The sequence below is a fragment of the Aythya ferina genome, assembly GCF_964211825.1.
Source record: "Aythya ferina genome assembly, chromosome: 2".
NCBI lineage: Eukaryota > Metazoa > Chordata > Aves > Anseriformes > Anatidae > Aythya > Aythya ferina.
In genome coordinates, this window is record NC_140297.1 from 139,194,651 (window position 1) to 139,222,314 (window position 27,664).

Below are 27,664 nucleotides of genomic sequence, written 5' to 3' on the forward strand. Positions count from 1 at the left end.
TTTTTCCATATTATTCAAGCTCTCAGCAATGGGTTTATTATACCCAGATATTTCATTTGAAAGAGTATTTAGAATAAGTTGTTACAGGTCCTCTTCTCTTATTTTCTCAAATACACAGTCCTCTTCGTTCGGCCTAACCAAAAATCTTTTCCTTGATATAAAACTCGAATGGACGACCTGCAGCAAAACAAATAAACAGTTAAAAGAATGTATGCGTTTCAGTAATTAGAGATAACTATGAACATTAGCTAGAAAAGCTGATATGATAATATCTGGGTACAATGAATGATCTCTATGTTGGTATTTTGGAGTGAACAGAATTTTTCTGCTGGAATAAGGCACAAGAACAGCTCTTAAGGTTTATTGCAATGTGGTGCAGATTGAAGGGCAGGCCCAAAAGTTCTAATATCAGTGTTATTTGGCATTAGTGTCCACTGGGACATTTGTGCAGGTACTTTCACTGTCTACTGGACCTTGTAAATTAGATAGACTACTGTTATCACATTCTTAACTTTAACCATAACACCTGCATAAGTGACACCTACACAAATTAAAAGTTTAGACAGGCAATCTGAATAGATGCATCATGTTCCATCCTCCTCAAAGCTGTCACTGAACTAAATTTTCAATTAAGAATTCCCTACATTTCCTACCATGAACCATCTCAAGCTTCCTACCACCACACCATCCTGCTTTTATAAGGTGCAAACAGGCTATCTATATCCTTACACTGCAGGTAACTGCAGTTTACTGTTGTACTAGGAGAATTTCTGACACAGATTTTTCTCTTCTGCCTCTTGCAACAAGGTACCTTGATATATGTGTAAAATAAATGTCCCTGAAGCACCCTGCTGAGAGTGTCTATCACAAAGCTATGGCAACTATGTTGTAATGAGTCCAGAGAATCTATGAAAATATGGGTTTGGTTTCCAAATGCTTTAAAGTTGATTACTTCATACCTCTCTTTTTCAAGACTTTCCGAAGACATAACAGTAAAGTTGCCTAGATATAGGCACATTCCATAGCACATCCTCACTATCTGTGAAGTCTGCCTGTTTCATGCTAGTTGAATCATTTTGATCTCGATTCAATGGATTGTTCTTAATTTTCCTGTTAAATCTTACAGCTGCACTAGATTATCTATTTGAACAAGAATTTACAGACTCTCACACTGATCTAGTAGCAACAGCATACTGCTATGGGATCGCAAAGAAAACCAAAGTTAATTTTTTTTTCCCATGAGTCAGCAGAAAATATTTGGCATGTTTTCACAGTCTTTGGAGAGCATTCAGTTAAACTTTCAGTCACCTCTGAGGAAAGATTTGTAAGACTCTTGGGAATACTAATGGGAAAATTATAAAGACACAACTCAAATGTTGTTATTTTTTTCCCAAATGAGAATGTACATAGATACAATTTTAATACATTTTCCAAGAACACTGTACAGACAGAGAGGAATAGGAAAGGGAAGCCCTAAGAACCTTAATATTGTGATCATGGAGAAGTTAACTAAGTATGGTTTAAGATTTTATATTAATTGTCTAATAGAACAACTTAGTTTGTTTAGACTTAACTGGTTTAAACTTACTGTATAAAACACTGCGTTAAACAGGGATAGCATGGCATGCTATGCCTCACCATACCTCGACTTTAACAAACAATTCATTCTCATTATCAGCTGTAATTTTCTTAATTTGCCAAGTTTCATGTCAATAGCTAGACACTACACAGGCAAGAGGGCCAATTAGCTCAGTGGCTTTACTTTGCCCTTTCCAAGACTACTCTCCTCACAAAAAAATTCAGCTGGAGCATTCACAGCCACCTTGCTCCAAAAGCTAGCAATCAAGGAGCTATTTTAAAATATGCCCAAGTCAGAACAACTGCCTCAAACCCAGAGAGCTGTGCAATTTAGTCGCTGCTTCACCTGCAGCATCTGAAATTGTACCAGTGAGGCCACTGAAGCACACCCTTCAGTCTTTCTCAGAGGTACAGCAAGTCTGCTCAGCAGACGTTGTCTCCCTTATTATCATTTGCAGCTTATTTATGAATAGAGGGCCACACCTAACCTAGAATCTAGTCTCCAGCAGTGAGTACAGAGCACTTCAGAGAAAAGGGCAAGAAAACCCACCACACAAGTTAGTTGATTTGCTTATCAAAGAGTTGTTGGTGATCAGCTTTGTGAAGTTAATGTACTTTTTCTAAATATATATCAACTTTTTTTTTTTAATGATTGTTTTTCCTGAATGCAGATTATTATGTTTTGTTTTGTTTTTCTGCTAGAATTAATTCCTCCTTGGCTAATTATACACTAGAAGAGACATCTATTTTCCATTTACTTTACATTATTCCCTTTCCATTTATTATTGTTTAATACTCAACAAATGACTTAGAAAAAAAATCAACTTTTTTTTTTTTTAAAGCCATTTAGATATTCAGAAACTATTAGCTACGAATATTGATTACAGCCAATGCAACTTGGAATTACATCTTTCATGTGACAGGAACGTACACACATAGATATGTAACATAAATTTTGCAAAAAAACAAAACAAAAACAAAAAAAAACCCTCCCAAATTAATGGAAAAAATGAATGCATAGGCAATTCCAGTGCTGAATCCAAGCACAGGGCCACAGGGCTGTAAACTGCAACAGCTGCACGTGGGTATACACACCTGATCTGTCCATACATTATGTCTTTCTGCAAACTGCAAATGTTTCTGAATGAGGCATTTGCAAAAATAAATAAATAAATAAAATGAACCAAATTGTCACTAAATCCATCAAAGATAGTTTTTTTTTATTCAGATGTTTCCTCCAAAATTCAGATTTAGCTCCTTTTCCCACCCAAAGACTTTACCATTAAATTAATTACAAGTCTCCCTGTCCATAAAAAAAATATATATAAAAAAAATCAGGCTAAATACCATTAGTTAGCAAGACACACTGCATTTACACTTTGGAAACAATTTCTCACTAACCTGTTTCTGTTGAATGCTGGATTTCTTACTGTTTTTCATGGATTCAAGCATTTCAGTCTCCTAAATAGATTAAGAAGTTCCACTTTTAGGATAAGTTTAAATGCTCCCCAAGCACCCAAAATACGTTGAGTAAATCAGCATTCAGTTTAACCCAGTGGAAACAGTGTAGGAAATGATCTGGCATATTTACCCTTTTCTCATAATTCTGTTCATAATCAAGGCTACCCAAGTATAATCAGCAGCTGAAGATTTTAATTATGAAGACGAACATTCATTATTTACTGAACCTCCAGTACAAATAATCTTAGAATGCAATAAATCATTTTTTTTCCAAAATTGATTGGTGTTTTCTTCAACTTCATTTGTGGTTAAAAGCTATGAAAAAACATGTTCATTACCTCACTGCTCACTAATCAGCATGGTTCTAGAAGATCAGTTTTCTTTCCTTTGTTTTCTCATAAGTTTTCAGAAAGCAAACATTAAAAGTCTTTAGGTGTCACAAGGTTAAAAAAGGCATTATTAACGCTAGAGATTTAATAAAATATCTAAATATGTTTTCACGCTTAAGGCCTACACAAAAGACAGAAGAGGTATTTTAGCTAGAAATCGTGCTTCTATTTTATTAACAGAGATACTTTTTTGGTTTAAAATAAAGCGTGTGAATGTCAGATCTCAAATTGGTCTAACATTGCAACAGATGGAGCAAGCAAATGAAGTGGTGAAGAAGTGAAACCCAGATATGGATAGAACAGGGTAGAGCAGAACATTAAAAAAATACCATAAATGTCTTTTATTGTATGCAGTAAGAATGAAAGTCAAAGAATGCAAAGCAGACTATTAAAACTGCAGTGACAAACCACCTTTAACATTCAGAGCAAATATTATTTTCAGTAAAACAGTGCAGAGATGTAGAGTCAAGTAATTCTGTACTGAAATGCTGGAACATGTAAGACCCTTTTCATCAATGGGACTTAGCACATTTAAAAGAATGATAGCAGTAGCAGTTTTGTTTAATTTAAATACAAATTCAGGCACCCACACACACACACGCTCACCATTTCTGGGACTTTGTTGGTTTCTTTTATCATCTGCTCTGATATCATTTTCTTCAAGCAGCTGCTGAGCAGAAAGGCCTGAAGAGGATAAACAGGAGAACATTTCAGTTTCTTCTGTTAAAAGATGTACTTGACTTACATTCCTCTTCCACCAGGAAATTATCATCCCTAACTGGAGAATGGTTACTTTCCTAATTCAGTTAGTTTTACTCTGCACTCAACATCCTTTCAGTGCACTATACGAGCTGCAGTTGGTTAAAGTCCAGCCTCAGCATAACTTTCAAGGCACTGTTCAGAGAGCAGAATAAGAGTTTCTGTGACTGGTTCTGTGAAGCAGGTTGTTTTCTCTAGCTGCCCGTGGTTGCTACCTTAAAGGCTGCCAGATCGCACCAAATCCTAAGCAAGTTTAATCAAATGTGGAGCATCAGCATCAAGAACACTTCAACAAATGAAGCAAGCTGGAGTTTACAGGCACTCAGCCCTATTTAAAAATCAAAGCTTTGGTGATTATACCAGATGGCTTTACCAATGGTTTGTAGACTAGATCATAGAGTCGCATCTTGCACAGCTAATATGACCTGACCTCTACGTGCTCATCCCACATAACATCAGGGAGGAATGGCACTCTATAAAATCCTAATTAAAGATTATTTATATGTAAAGAAACCACTATGATGTCACATATTCACACCCTCTATTAACCTGTGTTATTATGGCATATTTGAACAACAGGATTTATTGCGGAAGATGAGAGCTTTTGGCTTTAGGTGGGTCTGACTAACTAATGATTTTTGGATACTTACTGAGTTCAGTAGGTAAATAGCACCTCTGTGCTCCATCCAAGCCTTGCTGCTGAGTGCTAGACAACATTTCTCTCACCATGGAAAATATTTATATAAAATTTCTTCCCCATATAATAGAAAATCAAATGCTTTGCCTCAGATAACTCTGTACCAAGGCTAACCCTGCTTAAAAACATAGCTGCTGCACTTGTGTAGAAATGGACTAATCACTCCTGAAGATCCTCATGGCTTTAAGATTAGATTTTACTCTGATCCTTTCCTAAAAGGAAAGAGAACTCACCTGCTTTGTGTACAAAATTATCCACTCCCATGTGCCCGAATCATTGTACTCAAATCTGAACTCCAGAGTGTCTTCTTCACCCTGAAAAAACATTGAACAGGAGAAACAGCATGAAGGTGTTCAGCCTTACATCAGAACTAGTCAATCAGGTTCATTTTATTCAGTATATAAATAAAATGGCTGAAGATCCATACCAGAACAATTCTTCTGGTGGGGGGAAGCAAGTGGGAGGGAGGGAGGAAGGGGAAGCCTTTGCAAGTGTAAAGTTGGTTAGAACAGTTCTTCTGCTCCCACACAAAATGCTCTGCCAGCTCCCCCTTCAATGAGAATGGAGAAGGGTAGGAAAAGCACGAACAGAATGCCAGGGAAAGAAGACAACAGAGTAAGGCTAGATGGTTTTCAATTATTATTTATATATAAGTATATTTACTGCTGCGAAGATTGCCAAGGGAGTTTGTTCTAGGATAGGTTTGGAGAGGAATATGGACAGATGGGAGTGATTTAAAACAGAATCCCCCTCCCCAGACTCGCCATTGCCTGATAGCCTTAGTTTTCACACAGAAAAAGTAAATTTAGATACAAACTCAGCTTAAGTACTTACAAGGAAAGTGACCTGCCAGCTTCTCAACCTGTTGATTTTAAAGCTGACCTCTTTGGTTTGGTTAGTGGGTAATTTTATGCAACAATTTATCTCGTTATTTCCAGCATAGATTTCAGCCGAGCAGCCTACTTCTGGATAGTCACAAATGCAAGGATCAAGCCGTATGTATCCATAGAACTGCACTTCTCGAATCTTCTCCAGGAACTGCACCAGAAAGACAGAACTAAAATTATTTGCTGTAGAGGCACGTGAAATCTAGTGATTTGAAAAGAAGTGGGCTATGAAGCATATCATTTAGATTCCTAATCCTCTTTCTCCTGGGTGGACACAGATTTACCATAACATTTCCATGCTGGACTCAGAGAGTAGAATTCATAGTTCTGACTTAGCAACTCCCCCCACTCCACCGAGTATGAGTAGCTGTGCCTTTGGAATGCTTCTCAGCCATGCTGAGGGGAAGAAGTAAAACTAACCAGCAGGAAATACTGTGAACAGCTATCCCAGTAATCTTAATTTCCATTTCATTTCCTAAAATTATGCCGAACTTTAGTATCTCATCAGGAAGACTAGGATTCATGGTCAAGATTCCTACTAGCCCTTGGAATCCAAGTCATTCTTTTGGGATATTTTAAAATGCTTCCAGAGATAGGAACCTGCTTTTCTATTTGATAACTCAATATCTGGCCAGGAGACCTGGGTCTCTAGCTCAAACCAGTCCATAAAACCATGCTGTATTTTCAGAGTCGTAGCCTCTGACATCACTCCTTTGAAATCCATTCCTTAGATCTGTTTATATTGTTTATAAAATACCTTATTACCTTTTAAAAAATATCATTTTACCTTTGCTTTGTTTCTACATTTTTGTAGAAATTCAAGCTCTTGCATCTGTCCTTCTGTTGGTTTAATCCAATTCCTCTTAACTTCCTGGATTGCCTTAAAACATTTTTTTTTTAAATAGCAAAAATAGTCAGCAAAAATGTATTCAAAAATGTATTTCCTTTCACACACACAAGAAAAGACACACCAAAACACCTTCCCCCCCCAAAAAAAAAATAAAAAAAAAAATAAAAAAAGCATCAAGTTTACACTACACTGTTTTATATTTCTGATAGTTCTCAAAGCTAGTACAACTCAACACACCTACAGCTGAGAATTCAAGTCATATAATGGAAGACTGCCTATACACAGAGACTCAAAAATAAAGTGGACAGATCCCTACGTGTCTTTCTGTGCAATACTTTTCCCATGCAAAAAAAAGAGATGAGATAGTGCCTCAAGTACATGAGTCTGATAACAAAGATCAATAGCTATACCCATCACTTAGAAAAGCGTAGCAAGGTAATGTAGACCAGAAACCATTTAAAAACATACCTGATATTAATGTAATTATACCAGACATTTCAGGAACTTGTATAAAGGAAGAAAATAATTTGAAGAAGTTAGCTTTTAAAATTCAGAAGAGCTTTCAGTTTTACCTGCATATATAGCAAATTCATTGAAGCTTTACAATCTGTCAGCAGCGTATCAAGAGAAGGATCCATATACCTTTTCCATGCCAAGGGGGGGAAAAAAGTGAAATAAAATATGAAGTTAAGTTTCTTAATATAAACCTTTGATTTTTCAGCTAAAAATAATAATGGGATCACAACCCAGCAAGCTACCATTATCCACCAGATTATAAAATAAAAAAAAAAAGTCCTGGTTTTGAAGCGTTACTTCATTCATTCTTTATACGTTGTCATAAAATGGAAATGACGTTTAGTTTGGATATCCAACCTTTCCACTTTGATTTTAGTGGTACCAAACCTAACAATTACAACTTAAAACTAAAACTTTCCTCCTCCTTTTCTCCCTTTGCTCACACAGCCCATGCCTTACCTACATAAAAGTTGGTAAGGTTCCCATAGCATCTACCACCACTGGTAGTTTAAATATGTGCAATTTATAAGTGCACATATAGGGAAACAGAGAAAGCTTTGTAGAGGCCAAGCTCTAGCCTAGTAGATTTAAACCAGACAAGTTATAAGCATCAAAAACCAGATTTCTGCATAGCTTCAAGCCAAGCAACCTTGCTCACTGCCACCAAAAGACATGGTTTTCTTCCACCCCTGCTCCCAACCACACTCCTTGCTCTAAGCATTCACCTGCTGCAGACAATTCAATTCACTAACCCTGCTATTAGCATTTTTCTTTTTCACTGCGTGGAGAAGTAGACCAGACCACAAGCACCCCAATGAGCCATTAGACTGGTTCAGCTAAATTGCTTTGCTGCACCTTCAGGGCACTGTTTGACAAGCAGGACTTTGGCACCAGTCTCCCTGTCCCCAGGGTTTATCCTCACCCACAAGCCAGCACAGCTGTTTGCTGCACAGCAAGCGACGCTGTAGGTCTGACCCAGGCTGAAATATAAGCCAGCAAAAACAAACAAACAAACAACAAAAACAAAAACAAAAGTGTCCAGCAACTTGTTCTTAGCCTCAGTTAGTTCCCCAGTTGTCTGCCCACACGATTCTATCAGCACAACTGAGCTAAGTTGTGAGCAAATGAAGGGGGAAGAGTGCTCTGCTGCTCACAGGCCGCTTACCAAAATAAATACTGAAGCTATTGCTCCACATATTTTGTGTATTAGCATGTAGAAGTGAGCATGTTAGATAACAAGCAATCTATCTCTGCCCAAACTGAGTTGTGGCTTGCAACTCTAAACTCAGAGCTCTCTTTTATATTGTTTTTTTTTGTGTATATCCATTTGTGGTCACTGCATTATGCAGGTAGAAGAATTAGGAGTGGAGCAGCCACAAAACACCTCTCATCTATATTCCAAAAGTGAGAGAGTAAAGATCTTGCTGCAGCAAAAGATGGTTCAGGAATACTGCAGTGATAAAATTAAAAATATGCAGAGACATAGGAAGCAGTCAATCCCAATTACAAACCGGCCTCAGAATACAACACGTTGCTGAGACTTAAAGACTTTGTAAATAAGTTATTCAAAGGATTTCTTCCTTTGATGCTGTTTATAGCAGTTGCCACATATCTTGCTAGTTTCTCTTAAGCTTCTTGCTCACCACTTCCTGATCCCAAGCTTACAGTCCAACTCCTTCATGCTCTGAAGACTCACATAAGGAAGTTCAAAATCTGCCACTTTCTTCACCACTGGGAAAAGAAAAGGAAAAACAAAAAGAAGAGAAAAATATTTGGTGAAATCTAGTGAAATACCCCAGCTATTCTCACATTTCAGTTAGTGCTGATTAGCAGTGCTTTTGGAGAAGCACCTCACAAGCACAAATTCTGGGTTGAAATAAAGTGAGAGGTTAGTTATCCAAGTCTAAACTCATGTAGCTTTGTTACTTGCAGAGTATCTATGCTCCCTCAGATTATACTCTTACAGAATATCCTTCTCTCTGAACAAAGCTAAGCAGGATAGATGCTTCTGCATTTAAAATGTGTAGATGCAAGCTTCCAAGACTGGTATCTTTCTTTAATGGAAGACCAGAGAACAGCGCTTTAGCAAATGTAAAGGAAGAAAAGCATGCAGCTTTTCAGGGGTCACTGCTTTCCTGTAAATGCCACAATTCAGCAGAACATCTCAACGTGATTTTTAGCGTGTGAGCTTCGGTATTTCTTGGCAGTGGACTCTGGGTTACTTTTGGACTTAATGCGATTGTGAAAACGCATAAAAATGTAATCAATTAAAAATCTTTTCTGTTCTCCTGGGTATCTAATTATATCACAATACAAGGAAAAAAGAAATCCATCTGTGGCTGCACTAGAACAGCATGTAAAATGTGTTATATCTGGACACATTTGAGACTGTGACAGTCAGGGATTCTGTGCACTCAGCAAGTCGTTTCACAGGCTGAGAGAACAGGGGAACACGGGGGTGATAAATAAGATAGACAGACAATAAGCTGCCTACCCCACTGAGTAAGCCTGAGTTTACTACTGGACCTTTGCCTTGAAAAGGTTTAAAAGAGCATCAACATATTTATGCCAATGAGAAGACTGAAAAATCTGAGACTTGTCAAGGTCACTCAGAGGGGCTGCAATGCCCAGCTTCACTCCAGTCAACAGCAGAGACAGGGTTCACATCCCTGGTTTGGCCCCAGCCTTTCCAAATCCCAGGCCTGAACCCAGCCCCATCCACGTGGAGAAAAGGACATCAGCAGACCAATGAGAACATAAAAGACCCTTCACATTTTATGACTATAAAGAGACTCACAGCTCAGATTTACAGCTTGCTCAGTACTATCACATTTAAGCTTAGTTAAGAAATGAAGCACGTCAAGGTATAAAGGAAAGCAAGCCACAGGCATTGTTTATAAATATAACAAAAGAGTTTCCTGTCCTATTGTTAAACTCAGCATGTGATCTGTGAATTACAAGTGGTTTATGTAGGTATAGCATCTGATTCAATGCCTACCCAGAAGATACACCTAGTAGTTCCCATGTGGTAAAGTTGCTACATGTCTTGTAAACAGCAAGGGGCATGATAGTCACATGTGAAAGTCCCCTGCACCACACCTCTCTGCTGCCATGCTTTGTTCCCCACTACTGCTCCTTCCCAGAAAGCAGCAGCTGAGCCATCCAGGGAATGAGCCCGAGGGGGTTTGTCAGACAGGATGGGACTTTCTGCGTAAAGAGGCTCATGCAGGCTATTCAGAGGCTCCAGGATCAGTCACTGCAGCCAACAAAAAAATCGAAGGGCTCAGTTGAGCACTCTCAGCAGCTTACCAGACAGGGCTCCATCATCACGATCTTGAATGAAAAAGAAGCTGAAGTATTTTATTAATTCTCTTGCTATCCCCATCTTGCATGATGTAACCTTTAAAAACAAAAAAGACAGAACATTAGCAATCCACTGGCATGAATAACAAAGAGATGTTCAATCCCTATCAACGTAACTTAATTTTTAAACTTTTTCCTTATGTTCCATGTGGGAAAGAACCCTTCCCACATTGCAATATTCACATATGTGAGGAGTTTCATGAGTTTCAAAGTAATGTAAAAATGCAGTAAAACTGAAAATGTTTTATACTCTGACATACATTTAAGTGTACTCCAATGCAAGACATCTGCCATGTTACTCCCAGATCTTTACTATCAAATCCTCAAATCTCCTTGTACAGTAATCGCTGTGTTCTCTGAGCCAATAACATTATTCAAGAACATCACAGATAAGTATTTCTAAACAATTTGTGTATTTTCCAAGCTGTGGAGTTGCACTACAGTTGTAGTATTGCACTTCTAGGAAATATCTATGAGCCTTGCCCCCTTCACTGAAAGCAACAGGCATGCTTGTAGGTTTCTACACTTCTGTGCAAAGGCTTCTGTCAAGAGTAGACTTGAGCTCTGCTGACCTTTCATTATCGGCAGTGCATAAGAAGGAAAAATCTTACCCAGCCTGACATTTGGACATGTAATAGCTATATAACTTGATGTGGCCCCTCCACATCTTTTTTGAAAAAGGACAGAAGTGACACCAATGAAGAAAACCAGAAGTGATCTGCAGAACCAGCTGCACAATGGGATAACAGGGACAGAAAAGTCAGGCAGAGGTGAGCACAGTAAAAGCTGGATCAGACTGGGGCAGTCGTCTTGTTTTGCTTTAGGTCCTGAAAAAGCATCAAAGCATTAGTTAAAGCAGCCATAACCTCAAAGAGCAGAGTGCTATTACAGTGTTCCCAAGTTCTGCAGTATCCATAATCTTCTGAGCTCACTCAGGAAAGTGGTGTGAGAACAGCAAGAAAACTCTCCACCCCAGAGAACATTCCTCTCCTAGCTCATCTGGCAGATTGTGCAACTCGATAGGGGAGTCAGACATTGTTCAGAGAAGCTGGACTTCCTTTTGTCTGAACAGGAGGTGGAGGTACTGGTTTTCAGACTTCTTCCAGAAGGTGCCAATCCTGAAACATTGCCAGCTCCGTGTCACACTGAAAGCATTGTAAATTCACTTATCTCTGCAGTTCAGAAGGGGTTTTCCCCCAGGTGTAGCAGCTGGTTTGGAAAGTAGACATGTTTTTGTCCATGGAAAAGACAGACAAACTAAATATAGAAGAATTGTTCCAAGTTAAAATTAAGAAACACATATTTGAGGTTTTCCTTATCCTTGTTAATATTGGGGCTGTTACCGGAGAGGGCAGCAGAGCGTACAATGCGTTTGCCTCACACTCATCACCAGAATGTGAAGAAACTTCCAGAAGTTCAAACACAAGTACGAAGAAGTGAACAATCAGCAGCACCATCTTTCATTCTGTCTGCCTCTGTGCTAAAAAGTCCCCCCAAATTACTTGAAATTGGCCACAAAGCTTCAACATATGACCCCTGAGTTGTATAATTCTAACTGAACCGGATGGCATTTCCCAGGAACGTCAGGCAGACCAGATTCAGTGGGATTATTAATTACTTCATTTCTTGGATCGAGGCAGAGTCTGGTATTTGTTGGTCCAAACATGAGGATGCTGGGGAGCAACAGCTGTAAAATCAACTTCCACCACAAAAGGACAGTGAACGCAGAATCTCCAGTGAGGAAACCTAAATCCTTCCTAAAAGCCCTGTCTTGTCTTTAAGACCACCAGAGAAGAAATGGTGTCTGCAATAAATCAAATGTCATCATTTCTGTAAAATTCTACACAAATATTAAGCCTCTATGAATGCAGTACACAACGCAATGTACAATGGCACTGTCTGGCTTTGCAGTTACTTTGATCCACTGCAAAACTAACGAGGTAGTCAAGCCTAAATCATTAGCGTTTTTAAAGCATACTGGCAAATCCTTTCCTTACTCAAGGTCCTTATGCAAATTTCCTACCTGAAATATCTCCTTACTTCTTCCACCCTATTAGCACCAACTTCCCTCTTCCCCAATCAAAATTCCAATCTCCTTACTGCCTCCGACACATTTTGCCTTCAGCATCTCCCACCTCAGCCTCCGCAAGTCTCCTCTTGCAGGGTCTAAGGCCGGCTCTGACACTTCCCATCCCCTGGAAGAACCGGTCCCAGCATTGCCCTGGGAGATGCAAACCCCATGGCAGGAGGAATCCGGCTGCCTTCACACAGCTATGGATTACCCTACATTATCCAGCTCACCAGAACCGTGCGTGGGTGACAGGCTGATACATAGCAGCTTGGCGGAGGGCAGCAATTATTGCTGTTACCGTTAGGGAATGGGAGGAACTGAGGATGAGGCTTCAACCTTGCCCATGCACACACACACATATTTACAACGTGGAGAGCCACTGCTCCTCCTCTCCATGCATGGGGAGGGAACCCCAGCAGAAATTTTCAAGCACAAGCCAGCCAGTTGTGTCAACAATATTCAGTTGCTTCACAATTTGACTAGCAATTGTTTACTATATGGGTCACAACAGCTGTTACTGACATCCCAGAGCCACACTGCTAGAAGCATGCCAATAGTGCAGAGGAAGTCGCACAGTTTCACAAGTAAACGTCAGGGGGTGCAGAACAAGTAAAGGAGAAGCATGCAGAACAGCCAAGACTTTCTGGTTGCACGGTAACCTTTCACAACAGCATGCTACTTAAGACTTCAGCCAAGACTAGGACATCACTTTTTACTAGAGTTCAAGCTCTCTCACCTGAACTCTGCCAACATCAGAGAATCATTAAGGTTGGAAAAGACCTTCAAGATCACCTGGTCCAACCATCACCCTACCACCAATGCAGTGGTGGCCTCAGCAAGGCTCTGTGATGGAGTGGCCCATGCGTGGCCAAAGGCAGCTGTGTTGGGAGTAGCCTGGAAGATGCTCTCACGTGGAAGGAGGAGGAGGGCTAGGGGGGCTGTGGGCCCCTTTTCTGGGGCTGGCTTACACACTACTATTTTGAACCATCATAGAATCATTAAGGTTGGAAGAGACCTCCAAGATCATCTAGTCCAACCATCGCCCTACTACCAATATCACCCATTAAATCACATCCCAGAGCACCAGGTCCAACCTTTCCTTGAACACCCCGTGTCCCCCCAAAGCAAAAATAAAAATTATTTGCTGATTCTATCATCAGTGAAGGAAGCTTGAACACGACAGCCAAATGCCACAGGAGGAGAGGGAACATAACATTAGGGAGATATATTTATGAACAAGCTTAAGAACCAATGCTCATCTGCAAAATCAGGAACACCCCCGGCACAACAGAACCCTCAAAACCCACAGAATATATTATTATATGTTCTCAGATAGGGAGTTTTACTCTTTCTTGACAGAAATGATCTCCATTTTTGCCCACTTCTCACAAATGGAAAATTTCCATGATTCTAGAAACCCATTACCTGTAATATTCTTTCTGCAGTGTCCGATGTCTGGATATCAAGAGTAACATTACTGCCATCAGCAAGGTAAATGTCCAGAAAGGCTCTCTGGGTTTGGATCTTAAATGTGGCCTGTTAGGTAGAAACAGAACGTTGTTTTATTGCTTCCCATATCGGTAGAGTCCTTCTGAAGACGCTGAAGCTCCATTTCTCTATTTAGTCCAGCAAAATTAGCGATTAAAGTCACTGTTTACTAAACAATAAGTTACTGAAATTACTGCTAGAGCTTGCAGATGACAAACAATCATGAAGAATAGCCAGTGGGAAGATATAGCAGAATCCAGGGAGGGTCATTTTGGTGTTAAGCTGAGCATGGGTTACTTCATGTCAGTGTCTGTAGGAACAATATAGTCACTATCCTAGGAAGGAGAGAGACTAAGAAGGGGAGGTGGATAAACAGCTGCATGTGAATATTCAAAGCCGCAATCTTGCCAAAAGGAAAAATGCAGCCCTATACCTACAGATAGGAAAATCTGAAGTGAGATTAACGAGGCTGTGGTATCCTAATACAACAGAACCACTGTCACTGGAAAACTGTGCAGTACCAGAGCCCAGGGTTCAAGAACACCACAAATGGGGAGGGGATGTGAAGAAGAAACCTAGAAGCACTATGAGGCCTGTTTTCTCATGACCTAAATAAGTGACCTCAGAGGTCTTTCTTATGTCTAAATGTAAGAAGTGTGATCTCGAATCTGGAAAACCAACACACAGAAGCCAGATTCATTGGCTGTCAGCAGATGGTAGACAGTTGGACTGGAAGTAAGGCACGTATTTCTAACGGTGAGGTAGCACATGGGAATGATGTGTTCTCCACTCTCTAGATGGCTTTCCACAGCTCAAACTCAGAAAACCCCATGCCATGCTGTGCATGAGAGCTCAGACTTACTTGTTGCAAGAGGAGGGACACTAGTTTGAGAATTCCCTTGGGGATGCGTCTGGATGAGGTGGCAGAAACTCATTGCTGCAGCTCCTTTTCCTGTTGACTGCGCTGGATCAGAGGACAACAATGGCCCTTCGAGCATTTTTATTAAGTAGGGAGAAATACTTCCCTTGAGATTCAAAGTGGAGGAAAATACTGTAATCGCACATACTGCATGCAACATTAAATTTTATTTTCTCATATCCACCTCCGCTAGCTGATGGAGGATACCGAAAACTCCCTGGGAGCTATTAGGTGTCAAATACCCTTGGTATCTTGCTGCAGGCTTCATAGTGCCTGTACATAGGAGCCTCTCCTGACCCCGACATATCAGCAGGAGCTAGTGGCAGGACTGACATTTATGCTGTGTACTCCATTATCCACTCCCCTTTGGGTACCCTGGAGAATGTGCAGTCAACTCACTTCACAGATTCATCACTATTTTTGGGTCAGAAATACCATGTTCTTCAGTTACCTTGAAATAACTCTTAAGTAAGCCAAATGCAAACAAAAGTTACCGTGAAATAACTCTTAAATAAGATCAAATGCAAATAAAATGTATTGTCTTCCAGAACATCTATTAAGAATATGTGAGCAAAAGTTTGTAAAAAGATATACGTCAAGGGGAAGAAAAAAGTCTTGCAAAAATACAGATCATTCTTATTTAAACAGACTTTCCACAGATTTTTCTGACAGCCAGCATCTCGCCCAGCTGCATATCCAGCTGTTTGCATGCATGCATTAAAAAACAAGAGAACTTCTGAGGGCATTAGCCAATGCCCTATCGGAAGTCTTTCTGAGTAAATCCACTCAGATTTACTCTTTATTCCCAAACTAATTTCCTTCTTATCCAGGAAACAGGTCTGGTCATTCCTCTTAATTAAAAGAAGCAGTACTTGGCTTTTGTGGAGATATAATAGTCTTTGTGGAGATATAATAGTCTGCCACTCAGAAAGGGAGTCACACCTTGCACCACCCTGTTTGCCACCTCACTACTCCATGGTGATACAGGACAGGAGAAAAGCATGATCCAAACTTTCTGTTGCTTCCAAATAGTTTGAGTTCTTTAAGGACACCATGCAGCATATTGGTAAGCAGATTAATTTGAGGTTCTATAATAAATGACTTATTAAAGAAAATCTCAATTCCATCCAGAATGGTCTCATTAGGGATTTCTGCTTAATACTTAGGCAAGTGGTTTCCACAGTCTTCGTTTAAAACTGCTTTAATTTCTCATATTCGACTGCACACTGAACTACAGGCACAGTTTCATTTCATGGTCTAGGGGACAAATCCCCCACTTCCTTATCTCTGACTTTTGATAACATTCTGTTACCATGTCTATGGCACAGAAAATCAGAAGTAAGAATTATCTTAAACTATTGGGTTTAGGGATTTTTCCCCCCTTTAGCACATGCTTTTACCCCAGAAGGCAAAATTGCCCATGCCAGAAGTGCTATGCATTGTTCGGTGTTATAAATATTTGTGCTTAGCCCCTTATCAGTAAAGTATTGTTAAGACTGAAAAATTACTTACATAAAAACAAAAGGAGGAAACAGTGCAGTTTGTAAGGCAGAAGACGGTATGAAATCAAGAAAGACAAATACAGACACGTCCCTAAAACGACATAAAAGAATCCAGAATAAGTTTAAAACACATGTGAAGGGAAGAGTGCTTATCAGCATTAGTGGCGATCCATTTAGGGAGTGCACGTGGCAGTTACAACCACTTCCAAAATGATCCGAAAAATACTTTTGAAAGAAGTTTGCAGCAGTGAATCAGAAAGGTTCAGGTCTTCTCCCCAAATGCTGTTTTAGTTTTAGAAAAAGCATCAGCTGTCACTTCCATCTGCTTACATCAGGCTCCAACATCTAAGAAAAATTATTGTGTTTTGGCAGCTGTACATGTCCAGTAGTATTCTCCACATTTCCTATGCTTTTGGTCCTGAAATTCAGGAAACTTGCCACGTAATGAGAATTGCACACTTGCATTCCTAAATACTGCTTATTCGAATCTTCTCCTACTGCTGTCATTATTACCTGTGATAAAATCTCCTGAGACACCTGAACTGCTGCCTGCTCCCCACTTGCCTACCCCAGGAGGCTGAAGCACAGCTCCATCATTAATGTAACACAAGATCATGCAAGGGTGCTCAGGGATTTGGGATTTTCTCTGGGGTTTGGTTTTGATGGAAAGAAGAGTTTTGAAAAAAAAAAAAAAAAAAAAAAGCCTATTATATAGTTTCCCCGCAGGAAACAAAACCAAAAAAAAAAACAACTTTCCTCCTAGTTTACTCCCCAGAAAATAAAGTTAAATGATTCTCTTTTAACAGAAGTCAGCACTAAGCCGAACCCTCTTCAAGGTCTCAAGGGCTTTGCTCTCAGCTAAGAAGCATGGTCCATAGAAGGAGAAAGGGCATGAATGAAGGCTCTTAAGCACAACATCTTTGTAAATTGTAAAGAACAGCAGGATAGGGGACTGAATTGAATCTTAACATTGAAGCAAAAATAAATTGGACATCTTTGAACTGAAGTTCTTCAGAACTTTCTATGCTAGAGTCTTCCCACCACAGCATGCAGCAAAAGCTGGAAAGTACAGGGACTTCCCGCATGAAATTCAGATTTGGGGCCAGCTGCGCTTTTGAAATGGAAGTTCATAAGAAGCCCAGCCTGATTTGATAAGGAAAAACATTTTTAGAGCAGTACTGAGATTGAAGGTACTCAGCCTGACTTCTATTTGTACGCATATAAATCCAAATATATTTGTGAACTACTGAGAGTGAGTACAGAGAAATATGTTACACGTATTCCTCCACCGCCTGCACAAACAGTGAGCGTTGCAATTGCTCAAGGAAACAGCAGCTGCCTGGTCAGAGGCAGGGGCTCTGCCTAAGAAAACTCAGTCTGTGATCAGAACAGGTTTGACTCCTGGTAACTGCAGATTTCTGGGTTACATTTTACCTACATTCCCAACAGCACGCACACCACATCTCCCTCAAGTATTTAATCCCTGGCCTCGTGCTTGCTCCCAGGAAGGAGAACTGCCTCACGTCCTTTGATAAAGGACCACGTAGGAACACTGCTTTGCCTGTTATCAGGCTGTATTTGCTCAAGTACTCAGAAACTTTCCACCTGTGTTTTTGGCAGCACCTGAATACTTTTGTTCATGCTGAAGGCTGCTGCTTACCAGCAGCACAGGCTGGAAGAGGTGATCACCAGCTCCAAACCAAGGGAAGAGGTCTCAATGTTTTTCAGATGCACAATGACTGGCTGCACTCCCAGCCACATCCCGAATATATCGCATTAATCCACGGATGTCCAACACGGAGATAGATCGTGCTCTCGGATGACATTCAGGGATATAGATGGCCTGCACTAAAACTGACAGGGATGTACACACCTGCTCATACTTTCTCCTGATGAAAAAAGAGAAGGAAGCAGCACAGCCGCAAGGGTCTCACCTTGTTAACGTTAATGACTTCTTGCAAGAACTGTGCCTTTTGTCATTAGGGCTGGAGGCAGCGGGGTGCGTGCTGAATCCGTCTTCCTGGCTTGGTCATTGTCCAAGTTTGCAGAGCCAGGACGAGGAGAGGTGAAGGGTGCCACATTATGAGTCTGGTTATTCAACTGGACTACACAGTGGTGCTGGTTAATCTTTCGGTGATGCTTGCTTTAAGCAAAACATCCATTTATGCAAAGCTGCTTTCACGAGCACCAGGAGCCCCATGGTGCCCTGAGGGTTCCCCCTGGGAGATGAGGCTGCTGGCGAGACAGCCAGAACATGCCTGCTACCAGGAGCACGCTGTGACAACCTATGCAACAGGTGCTGAGCAAAAACAAGGGCCTAGAAGGCAGGGTTGAACTTGTCTCTGCTAGAAAAGTTTGCCCTGCTAGACATGGCCAGGGGAATGCAGCAGGTTGGCACGCAGTCCCCATGCAGCACTCCCACCCTGCAGTGCTGGTCTTGGCACACCCTTCACAACCCCATTCTGAAGTAAAACACAGGGCAAAAACCAAAAAGGCCTCAAGTTCAGCTTGATTTTTCTTTTTTCTCTTTGCATCTTCTATTTTAATCAGTGACTAAATATACGTACAACAAACAGCTTCAGCTAGAGGCTGAAACACTGCTAAGACGAGCCAAGAAAATGAAGCTTCTGCAAGCACTAACAGACTGAGAGGACAGCTCTAATGAAATAGAGAAGTGAAGGTGAAAAAAAGTCAGCAGTATGCTAGACTAGATCTTGCCGAAAAATCAATCTTCTTATTCTATTTAAACCGAAGCCTCGCATTATAAAAGCAGCAGTGTTTTTCCTTGCTCAATAAATAGCTGCGGGGACAGAGAAGTCACGGACCAAGTCCCACTCCTCATCACCTGCAGCGGGGTCTCTCTGCCACTTCTCCCACATCAGCTGGCAGGCTGATCGTAAAAGTCTGAATTAATTGCATTAACTTGCTCCAGGTAGAGCCAGAGCCAGCCCACGTCACTGATGGAAAGGCAGCCTGTTGTTTCATCACGTTCCTGATGTTTTATTGAATCATTGATTAATCATCCCTCTTGCAGCATAACAAACAGAGCGGGTTTGAGGGGACTGCCTAGTTTTAGCACTCGGTAGCAGCAGCACAAACTCTCACTGTGTTCACTCCTGAGGAATGCGTAGGGCACTAAGCGCTGCCTACACATCTTCAACAGCAGAGAAAGCACAGCACAGAGGTGCTTTCAAGACAAACTTCACTCCGTGTCTTTCAAAACTGTTACAGAAACTTTGTCACTCTGCCATAAAACATTTCACAAGTCCCTTAATAGACCGGTAGCTACGGGAACACGCACAACGAAGCCAGCCTGTTGAATGAGATTCCTTAATAGCCAAAATGAACACTTATTCAAACGTCTGCTGCACCAATTAAAGGCACTGCGCGCAGCTAATGACAGTGGATGCGCTCACGTCTTTCGCAAAGTTATTGGATCCTTTGATCTCTCTTAGCAGTTTGTTCTTTGCCATAATGAAAGAACACAAAGCGCTGCTGCTATTTGTATTATGAAGCGGTAATTTGTGTAAGCACGACAATTATAAGGTGAAATTGTAAACTGACAAAGCTGGAGAACCACTGTCCTTGCCAAGCAGGAAGCTCAGACGTTGTGTACGAAAATCCATTGTACTGTGCAACAGAAATTTGGGTTAATTTTACGTCTCGAGAATGCACTGACCTGGCACTAACTTTTAAGGTATAATTCAGCGCCTACCTTGAAATCTGCTAAAATAACCGACTGCTTTTGGCAGCACAACCACCACTTGCCTTAATAAGCATGCACATAACTGTACGTCAAGTAAGTCCTGCACACGGCCTGATCAAGAGTCGCCTCCCCTCACCAGAAGTGCCTGCAGTAGAGAAAGAAACCTGGACGTAGAGCATCATTTGTGCAGGTGTGTTAACAGAAATCCACAACAAAAAAAGCCATGACAAAAAAAAACTTCTTTAGACACTGCAAATGTGCACTTTCAAAACTTACTTCTTACCAGAACTTTGTTAGGAAGAAGTCAATTGGCATTGGTTGAGGGAAAATTGCAGGCATTCCTGACGGATCTAACTTTCTGTAGCAGGCCTGTTATCGGGCTAATCAAGACTAATTAAGACTCAACGGTAATGGCTTGGAGTTATCTTTCGGGCTGTAACAGGCACTGGATCAGAACTGAAGGGAGTGCTTCTCATGAAAGAAATTCTTAATGGGAAAGGGGCTTTTCATCCACTGTCCTGAGCACTTTGGTGCATCTGAATTTAAGAGACTGTAAACAAACTGCATCTTTTTATTTACAGAGTATATAGGGAAAATCTTTATAGAATTTGTTAAAAATGCTTCTTCACATTTGCAGAGCCAGGTGAACACACCTAAAAGTCCTTAAGCAATCATGACTGACTTCTGATTTCACATTTACAAGAGCGAGCATTACAGCAGAGAGTACATATGCTCGTAAAATTTGATGGTTATTCTCTCTTCTCCCCTCCTCCTACGCTTGTCCTCCAGCTCTCCATCCCTGCCAGAGAATCATACATGTCAGGGGCCAAATTAAAGCAGATTTCAAAAGCCATCCAGGCTGCAGCAACCCGAATACACGCCAGACTGTGCCCATCACTACAGTCACAAGATAAGAGAACCTGACATTTCCACAGCAGTCATCAATATACTTATCAGTACAAAGTACTGACACAACCAAAAAGCATTTACAGTTGCAAAATCCAAGAGAGGATGTAATCCCTCTATTGAGCTCTCACAAAGGCTCTTCTGGGAACTGTTTAGAGGCAAAAAAAGATCCATCAGATACGCCACAGGACATAACAAAGCAAACAGCTCTTTCCATGTGAGAAGCAAGTTTGTACATGGACAAAACAATAGCAATGCTACTATTATTGCCACCTAGGCTTCAGAGAGAGCACTGTCACCAGAACTCGTGGCTTTACAGGACCGATATGCTAAGAACACATGGAAAGGAAGCTAGCAAAGGAAGCCTTGAACTCAGGAGGTAGGATAACATTTCAACTCTTTCATCTAACAAATTATTAGACTGAAAAGCTCAAAACTTACCAGCTGTAGCTTCCGGAAAAAGTTTATGAAGACTTCACTCTTGGTAATGTTTGCATCCAAAGTAACTGGAAAACAAGAGTTAGAGGAGAAAAAGAGGACAAACTTAGCCAAAAGAGAATCAACATGGCCATTGTCTGAAAAAAATTAGATGTATATGACACGACTGCTGATTAAACTTTATCCATCCTTTGGTTTCTGCACAGCTGTCTTTGCTAGCCTGTTGTTAAATCCCTGTGCAGCCATGAACAGTGCAAGAGATGCATGGTGCTGTTCTCCCGAAGAGAGAGAACAGCAGTCAAGTCCTTGGCCACAACTCCATTGTCATTTATGGTCAGTAACTCTAAAAGGCACCATTGAATACAAAACAGAGGGAGACAGAGAGAGAATCACTTCTTCACTGAGTAAGGGTTTAAAGACTAATACTGAGCTTGCTTTGAAAGTCTTGACACAGAGTATTCGATGCCAGAGGCTATAAAACCACTTTAAACTCATCCCCTGCCACACACCCTTTTTGGGGGGAGTAGTCAAAATGTATATATATATTTTTTTATTTTTATTTTATTTTTTTTTTTAAATCTCTTGGCCTCTGTGAAACTCAGGAGATAATTCCAGTGATCCTGCAGGCCTGGTTTATAACTCAAACTCAATCTCAGGTGTAGGGAGCTATCTACAAACTCTATCTTGTTGTAATTATCATGTCTGCTTGGCAGCCCTTGAAGGGAAGAGGTTTACTCAGAGCCCAGTTCCACATTACACTCCCACCAGTCCAAGGGCCTCTCTTCTCTTTTGCCTTTCCCTTTTTCCTCCCAGGCACAAGTTCTCACACCTGACCCTGTGCCAGCTGTGTGTGAAGCTGCACCTTTGTATTTTGTGAAAGCTGAAGAAGAAATTAAGAGGAAAAACATAATATGCTGCTGTTTTGGAGCTGGTGAACCAACAAACAGGACCAGGCTGCAACACTCAGCCCCTGTCTTTTAGGCATGTCCCTGCTCAGCTCAGTGTAGGAGGTAAAGCACCCTGTGGACACATTTGTGGACACATCCTCAGAGGTCTAAGCCCCGTGTGTGGCAGCTGATCAGGTTGTTACATGCAGGCTTACCGTTCTGAAGGTACTGCTCCAGCTGAGACCGTCTCTCATCTGCCATCGACTGGGTCATTGCCAGGTAAAACTTTGGAGGGAAAGCAGGCACAGCACTCCCAAAAACCTGCCTCAGCTGCAAAACAGCCAAAGGAGAACTCTCCATCAGTGAAGAAGTGTTCATAGCTTCCAAGAAGCTTTTGATGCTCTGTTGTTTTGACAGGGGTTGATGCCAAGCTAGTGCAGGTACCTGCTCAGCACCTCCCCAGTGGCCCTCAGGGCCCATGGCAAGGGCAAAATGGGGACCTTTGCCTGAGCAGACAACTGAAGACAAGCCCAAGAGAGTGATGGATGTCTCATTTTTAGCCTTACCACTTCCTTCGGAGCTCCTGCTTGAAGTCAGAAAAGTAGCATTGTATGAACCTTATCGGCTAGGTCTGCTACACCTCATTGGCAAACACAATAAGGTTGCCGAGGTCTTCTGCAATAAGTCCATATGGGACTTATATAATAAGTCCATATAATAAGTCCATATGGGATTTCTTTAACCTATCACAGAACTACAGGTTAAAAACTCCATTAAAAAAAAAAAAAAAAGAAAAAAAAGTTGGTGACTTCTGCTACCTCAGAGGCTTTTATTATTTTGCTAGTGAGCAGTATCTTTCACCAGATCACATAATATTGTCAATGAAACAGGTAGTCTTTCAGAAACACAAACTATTTGAAAGATCAATTTTTCCTCCAGCTATATTAGCTGGCTAATAAGAGTATAATATCTGTACAAACCTACCTCATTTATAAGCAGACCTGAAAGGACTGCAAAACCACAATTACAGTATTGCAATTGGCAGCAAGTTCACATCAAGCATGCTTTTATTTATTTATTTATTGTATTTTCAAGCTAAATGATGCTAAACTGCTGGATGTTGAGTTTCACTCTGATAGTACCATCAAACCTCTAATATTTTGTTTAGGCAAATTACCTCAAGACACAAAGATGCTCTGCTTACTTTCCCAATATGCACATTACTAAACACAACAAGAATCAGTTAGCCTGTCTGGAAACCTTCCTTCGCCTAAATCAAAACCATCTGGCATCCGATCAGTAAGCTGACACTCCTATAGCATGCGGAGACATTACTACTAATTAAGTTTTCAGCACCAGTATTCAGCTCAGCGGTCAGTGTCACTAAATCCTGCGAGCTGGCTTCTTCCTCCGGGCCCAGATGCCCAAGTCTTTCACATGACTCCAGCAGCTGAAGCTTGGAAAAGAAAAAAAATGTTTGCTCGTGAAAAATTAGCAATACCTTCTCCCACTTCGCAGATAGAAAGAGGAGTCAGGCATACCCTCACAGTGCCACTTTCCCTACACTGGCAACACGTTGCTGTTTGAGTTTGTGATTACTAGATAGGCCTGAATTGCTCCAAGTTACACAGCACAAAAGAGTTAGATAGCACTACATGCTTTGGCTTTATGGGAAGCTAACAGTAATAGCTGCTATAGGGTGCTTTTCATCTTCAGAGTCCTTCACATATGTGATCTTCACCCAGGAGGGAAAAATATTATCTCTGTTCTACAGGCAGGCAAAGTGAGGAGACAGAGCAAGAAATTTGCCAGAAGCTGGAGCCACAGTCACTACCAGGAGGTCCCCTCTCCTCCCTCTGCGTGCAGGCCATGCCTCACCTGCAAAGCTGCACTGTCTGTTATCACCCGTCTGCACAAGCCAAGACTCTGACCTACTTTTTTTTTTTTAATAAAAAAAAAAAAATAATAAAATTCATCTCAGTGCTGGCTGCCTGGCAAATTTGTTGAAATACAGTTGTGAGTTGTGTGTCCTCAGGATCAGGGCTACAGAGAAGAGAAGCTTCTCCCTGCCAATTAGACCTTTTCATATGGCAAGGAGCTACAGAAACATGCCCCTGAATTCTAAAGTTTGCACAGACCCAACAGCCCAGGCTACATTTCACATGCAAGCCATCACCAACATAGAATCACAGGATCATTAAGGTTGGAAGAGACCTCCAAGATCACCTGGCCCAACCATCACCCTACCACCAGTGTCACCACTGAGCCGTGTCCCCAAGCACCACGTCCAACCTCTCCTTGAGCACCCCCAGGGACGGTGACTCCACCACCTCCCTGGGCAACCTGTCCCAGTGCCTGGCTGCTCTTTCTGAGCAGAAATGTCTCCTCATTTCCAACCTAAACCTCCCCTGGCACAACTTGGGGCAGAGAACATCACACCTGGTGGTTCCAGGCACCAACAGCCTGCATATTGCTGCCCTGCCAGAGTCAGATCCTCCTCCCCCAAATCTGCTTCCCACCATTCTTCCTTAAGGCTCTGGGTTTATTTCTCCAACCTAAAACCACCCAACACAAGACACGCGTTTCAGCCCCATGCCAGCTCCCCACCACAGGGTAAGAGCCAGGGCCAGGAAAGCCCACAGGACCACAACAAGCAGCTTGATTTTTGCTGTGCTGGGAGCCCAGGTAGGATGCTCCAGCCTAGTAGAGGAGGTATTTGTTCTTCCTTCACAACTTCCACATCAAAGAACCAGAGAGAGTAGCTTCCCTAAGTACGACATCTTTACTCCCCTTTTTGGAAAGATTATCTTTTAAAGATGTGCTATAGTTGGTGCTGTTTCTTTTTCATCTTTCTGCAATAAATTATTCCCTCCTCAGCAGGAGGCATCATCAGCTTTAAAGTGTAATTGAATTAATCACCTCTTACTTGGTCTAATCCCATCAGCTTGCTTTTGGGACAGGTTCTGCCCATGGTGTACAGATGAGTCCTTTCACCCAGGACCACGCTCCATCATCTGTGTGCTGATGCCCAAGCCAGACAGAGCTCCAGAAACAAAACTGCTAACCCAGGAAAACAGCAACACTGACTGTAAAGCTGTCACAGATGGATTATGTACAGAGCGAGCAGGGCTCTGGGCATTGCCTTCTCAATTATCTGATTAAATATAAAAAATAAAAAAATACACACTGTTCTAAGATTAAAAATGCTTAAAACATGTCTCAACCAAAGGTATACATGAAGATATTTAGAAGCTGTCAAGCTCTCAAAGGGACTTAGTGTCAGGTGTGCCCGATGCTGCCACTCCTGCTGAAGTCACTGGCAGAGAGCAGCTGCACAGGTCCTGGCTTAGCAAAAGCAAACAGGAGGGAAGGCTGCCTAACAGGTATGGCATTTGTCCTGGCACAGGGAGCCTGGCCCTCCTGTTTTCCTTCCTACTGCTAGCATATAACACCTAAGAGTTCAGACGGAATAGGGAACAACCCTGGGTTTCCCATACCCAAATGCCTGAGCTTTTAGGATATAGTTCCTGTTGTTCACACCTCCCTGTACGCCACTCACCTCAGGCACTGTGCTTAGGGCTGCAAATCCCCTCTGGTAATAAGGCACCTCACCTTGGGGGAAGGAAATGTGGCCCAGACTCTGCATAGCTGCACCTCCCCGTTGAGCAGTGCATCCAGGGCCTCACATGCCCTGTTATGCTGTACTACCAATTCCTCAACAATTGCTCCCTTCAGGCAGTCCTTCTGTAGAGAGCAACTACCCTGGGAGGCAGCAAGGAACAGGGTTTGGTAATGCCAAATACACACCCACAATATATAAAGGGATAGAAGGGAGGCAAAGGCACAGAAAGAGAAAAGGGACAGGTAAGGCACAGCATCAGGAAAAAAGAAATACATAGGTTTCTGATTTTGTACATCCAACAGAGGCCAGAGACAAACCCTTCAGAGAAGCGTTCAAGAAATATTATCAGGTATAATCATAAAGAAATCTGTCCACAAGAAAAGCTGATTTGTGTCCTGCATCCATCACAGAATTGAGGCTTTGTGTCCACTATGTGTGATCTGGTCAGGCAGCTGAATTACCCTGTCCTGGAGCTTAAGAAGTCCTGTATGCATGTATTGTTCTACCTTAACAAAGTATTTCAATTAAAATAAGGAGAAAAGGACATAAGAACTATAAACAAGCAACCTGACATAACTACAGGGAGGACAATTAAGGGACAGAAGTGCACTGCCAAGCTCCAAGACCAAGTGTGGCAGCTACCAACAGCAGGCTTGAACAAATTAAAAATAAAAGCTTGCTAATGAGTTGTAAAGTCCTTCATGAAGGTAATCGGTCAGTTACAGGGGACACAGAGAAGGGGAAGATTTTGCTGAAAGCATTAATGAAGCTCAAACCTTGAGCAAGAAGTGGTAAACCTTAAAGAAAAAAAAAAAAAAGAAAAAAGCTGGAGCGGGAGGCATCGCACTTGGAGGATTTTGCCAAGGGCTGGCAAAGGCTAGAGGGATCGGGTTAGCACGGGGATGTGCTCGATGTCATGTGCTCTTTGCTCCTCCTAACAATGCCAGAGGGAAAATGGAGGGGAAAGGGACTGAGGCCAAAGGGAGAAGAAACAAAACACCAGCACAGACATCATCACGTGGACTCCCCTGGAAATAACCCATGGGATCGTGCAGCATCCCCTGCTGCTCCTGGGGCTGCCCTTACACAGGACAGGGCCACCTCCAAGGGGTGTGTGGGAGCACTTTGGGTGGAAAGATCCCACCTTTGGGATTTCCCCAGCCATTTTTCTCAGTGGGAGCGGTGTCTGGGGAAGGAGGCTGAGGGGAAAAGGCTGAATCCCAGCCCTCACCTGCTCGTCCCAGCGGCGCAGCTGGCGGTACCGAGCCTTGCCGAGCAGGAAGCCCTCCAGGAACAGGGAGTAGAGCTGCAAGCACAGAGCTGTCAGAGCCATGACCGAGCCCCCCACCACCCATCCACGCACCCACCCTGACCCCAAGCCCACCACATAGCGGCCCCCATGCCCCTCCTGCAGCTCCTCAGCAGCGGGGATGCTGAAGTGCAGCTTCATGGCCGGGGCAGGCCCTGGCTCGGCTTCAGGAGGGAGCATGAGCTGAGGAGCAGGGCTGGTGCCACCCAGCAGGGCCTTGGGAGAGCCAGGGGTGAAGCTGGGGTGAAATTAAAGGTTAACGAGCGTGGATAATGAGCGTGGGGCAGTGCTCACCGGGAGAGCTGCGCCCACGCCC

The 27,664-nt window shown here is 42.0% G+C and overlaps 1 protein-coding gene across 2 annotated transcripts; it reads right to left on the reverse strand.

Annotated features, from left to right (window-relative positions):
* On the reverse strand, positions 1–27,591 carry SNX31 (sorting nexin 31). 2 transcript variants are annotated; one of them, XM_084510569.1, is made up of 14 exons: positions 27,424–27,591; positions 27,271–27,345; positions 22,633–22,747; positions 21,534–21,598; positions 13,997–14,107; positions 10,447–10,537; positions 8,781–8,868; positions 7,194–7,263; positions 6,559–6,651; positions 5,719–5,922; positions 5,118–5,198; positions 4,035–4,112; positions 2,980–3,039; positions 1–177 (listed from the first exon to the last, which is right to left on the reverse strand). In XM_084510569.1, the coding sequence occupies exons 1-14, from the start codon at positions 27,526–27,528 to the stop codon at positions 82–84; spliced, it is 1,332 nt and encodes a 443-aa protein (XP_084366695.1). In that variant the 5' UTR covers positions 27,529–27,591; the 3' UTR covers positions 1–81. The 2 variants fall into 2 exon arrangements, with proteins under 2 accessions (XP_084366695.1, XP_084366696.1); XM_084510570.1 differs by lacking the exon at positions 13,997–14,107 and having other exon boundaries at positions 27,424–27,587.
* Between the last annotated feature and the right edge of the window lie 73 nt (positions 27,592–27,664).

What these genes read in the sequence shown, in the direction of transcription:
- SNX31 (XM_084510569.1), bottom strand. Translation starts at nt 27,528, where the DNA reads ATGCTCCCTCCTGAAGCCGAGCCAGGGCCTGCCCCGGCCATGAAGCTG. An exon ending in AATGTAGAAACAAAGCAAAG is followed by an intron (nt 5,923 to 6,558) that starts GTAAAATGATAT and finishes TTTCTGGTGCAG; the next exon opens with TTCCTGGAGAAGATTCGAGA. An exon ending in TAATTTTGTACACAAAGCAG is followed by an intron (nt 4,113 to 5,117) that starts GTGAGTTCTCTT and finishes TATCCTCTTCAG; the next exon opens with GCCTTTCTGCTCAGCAGCTG.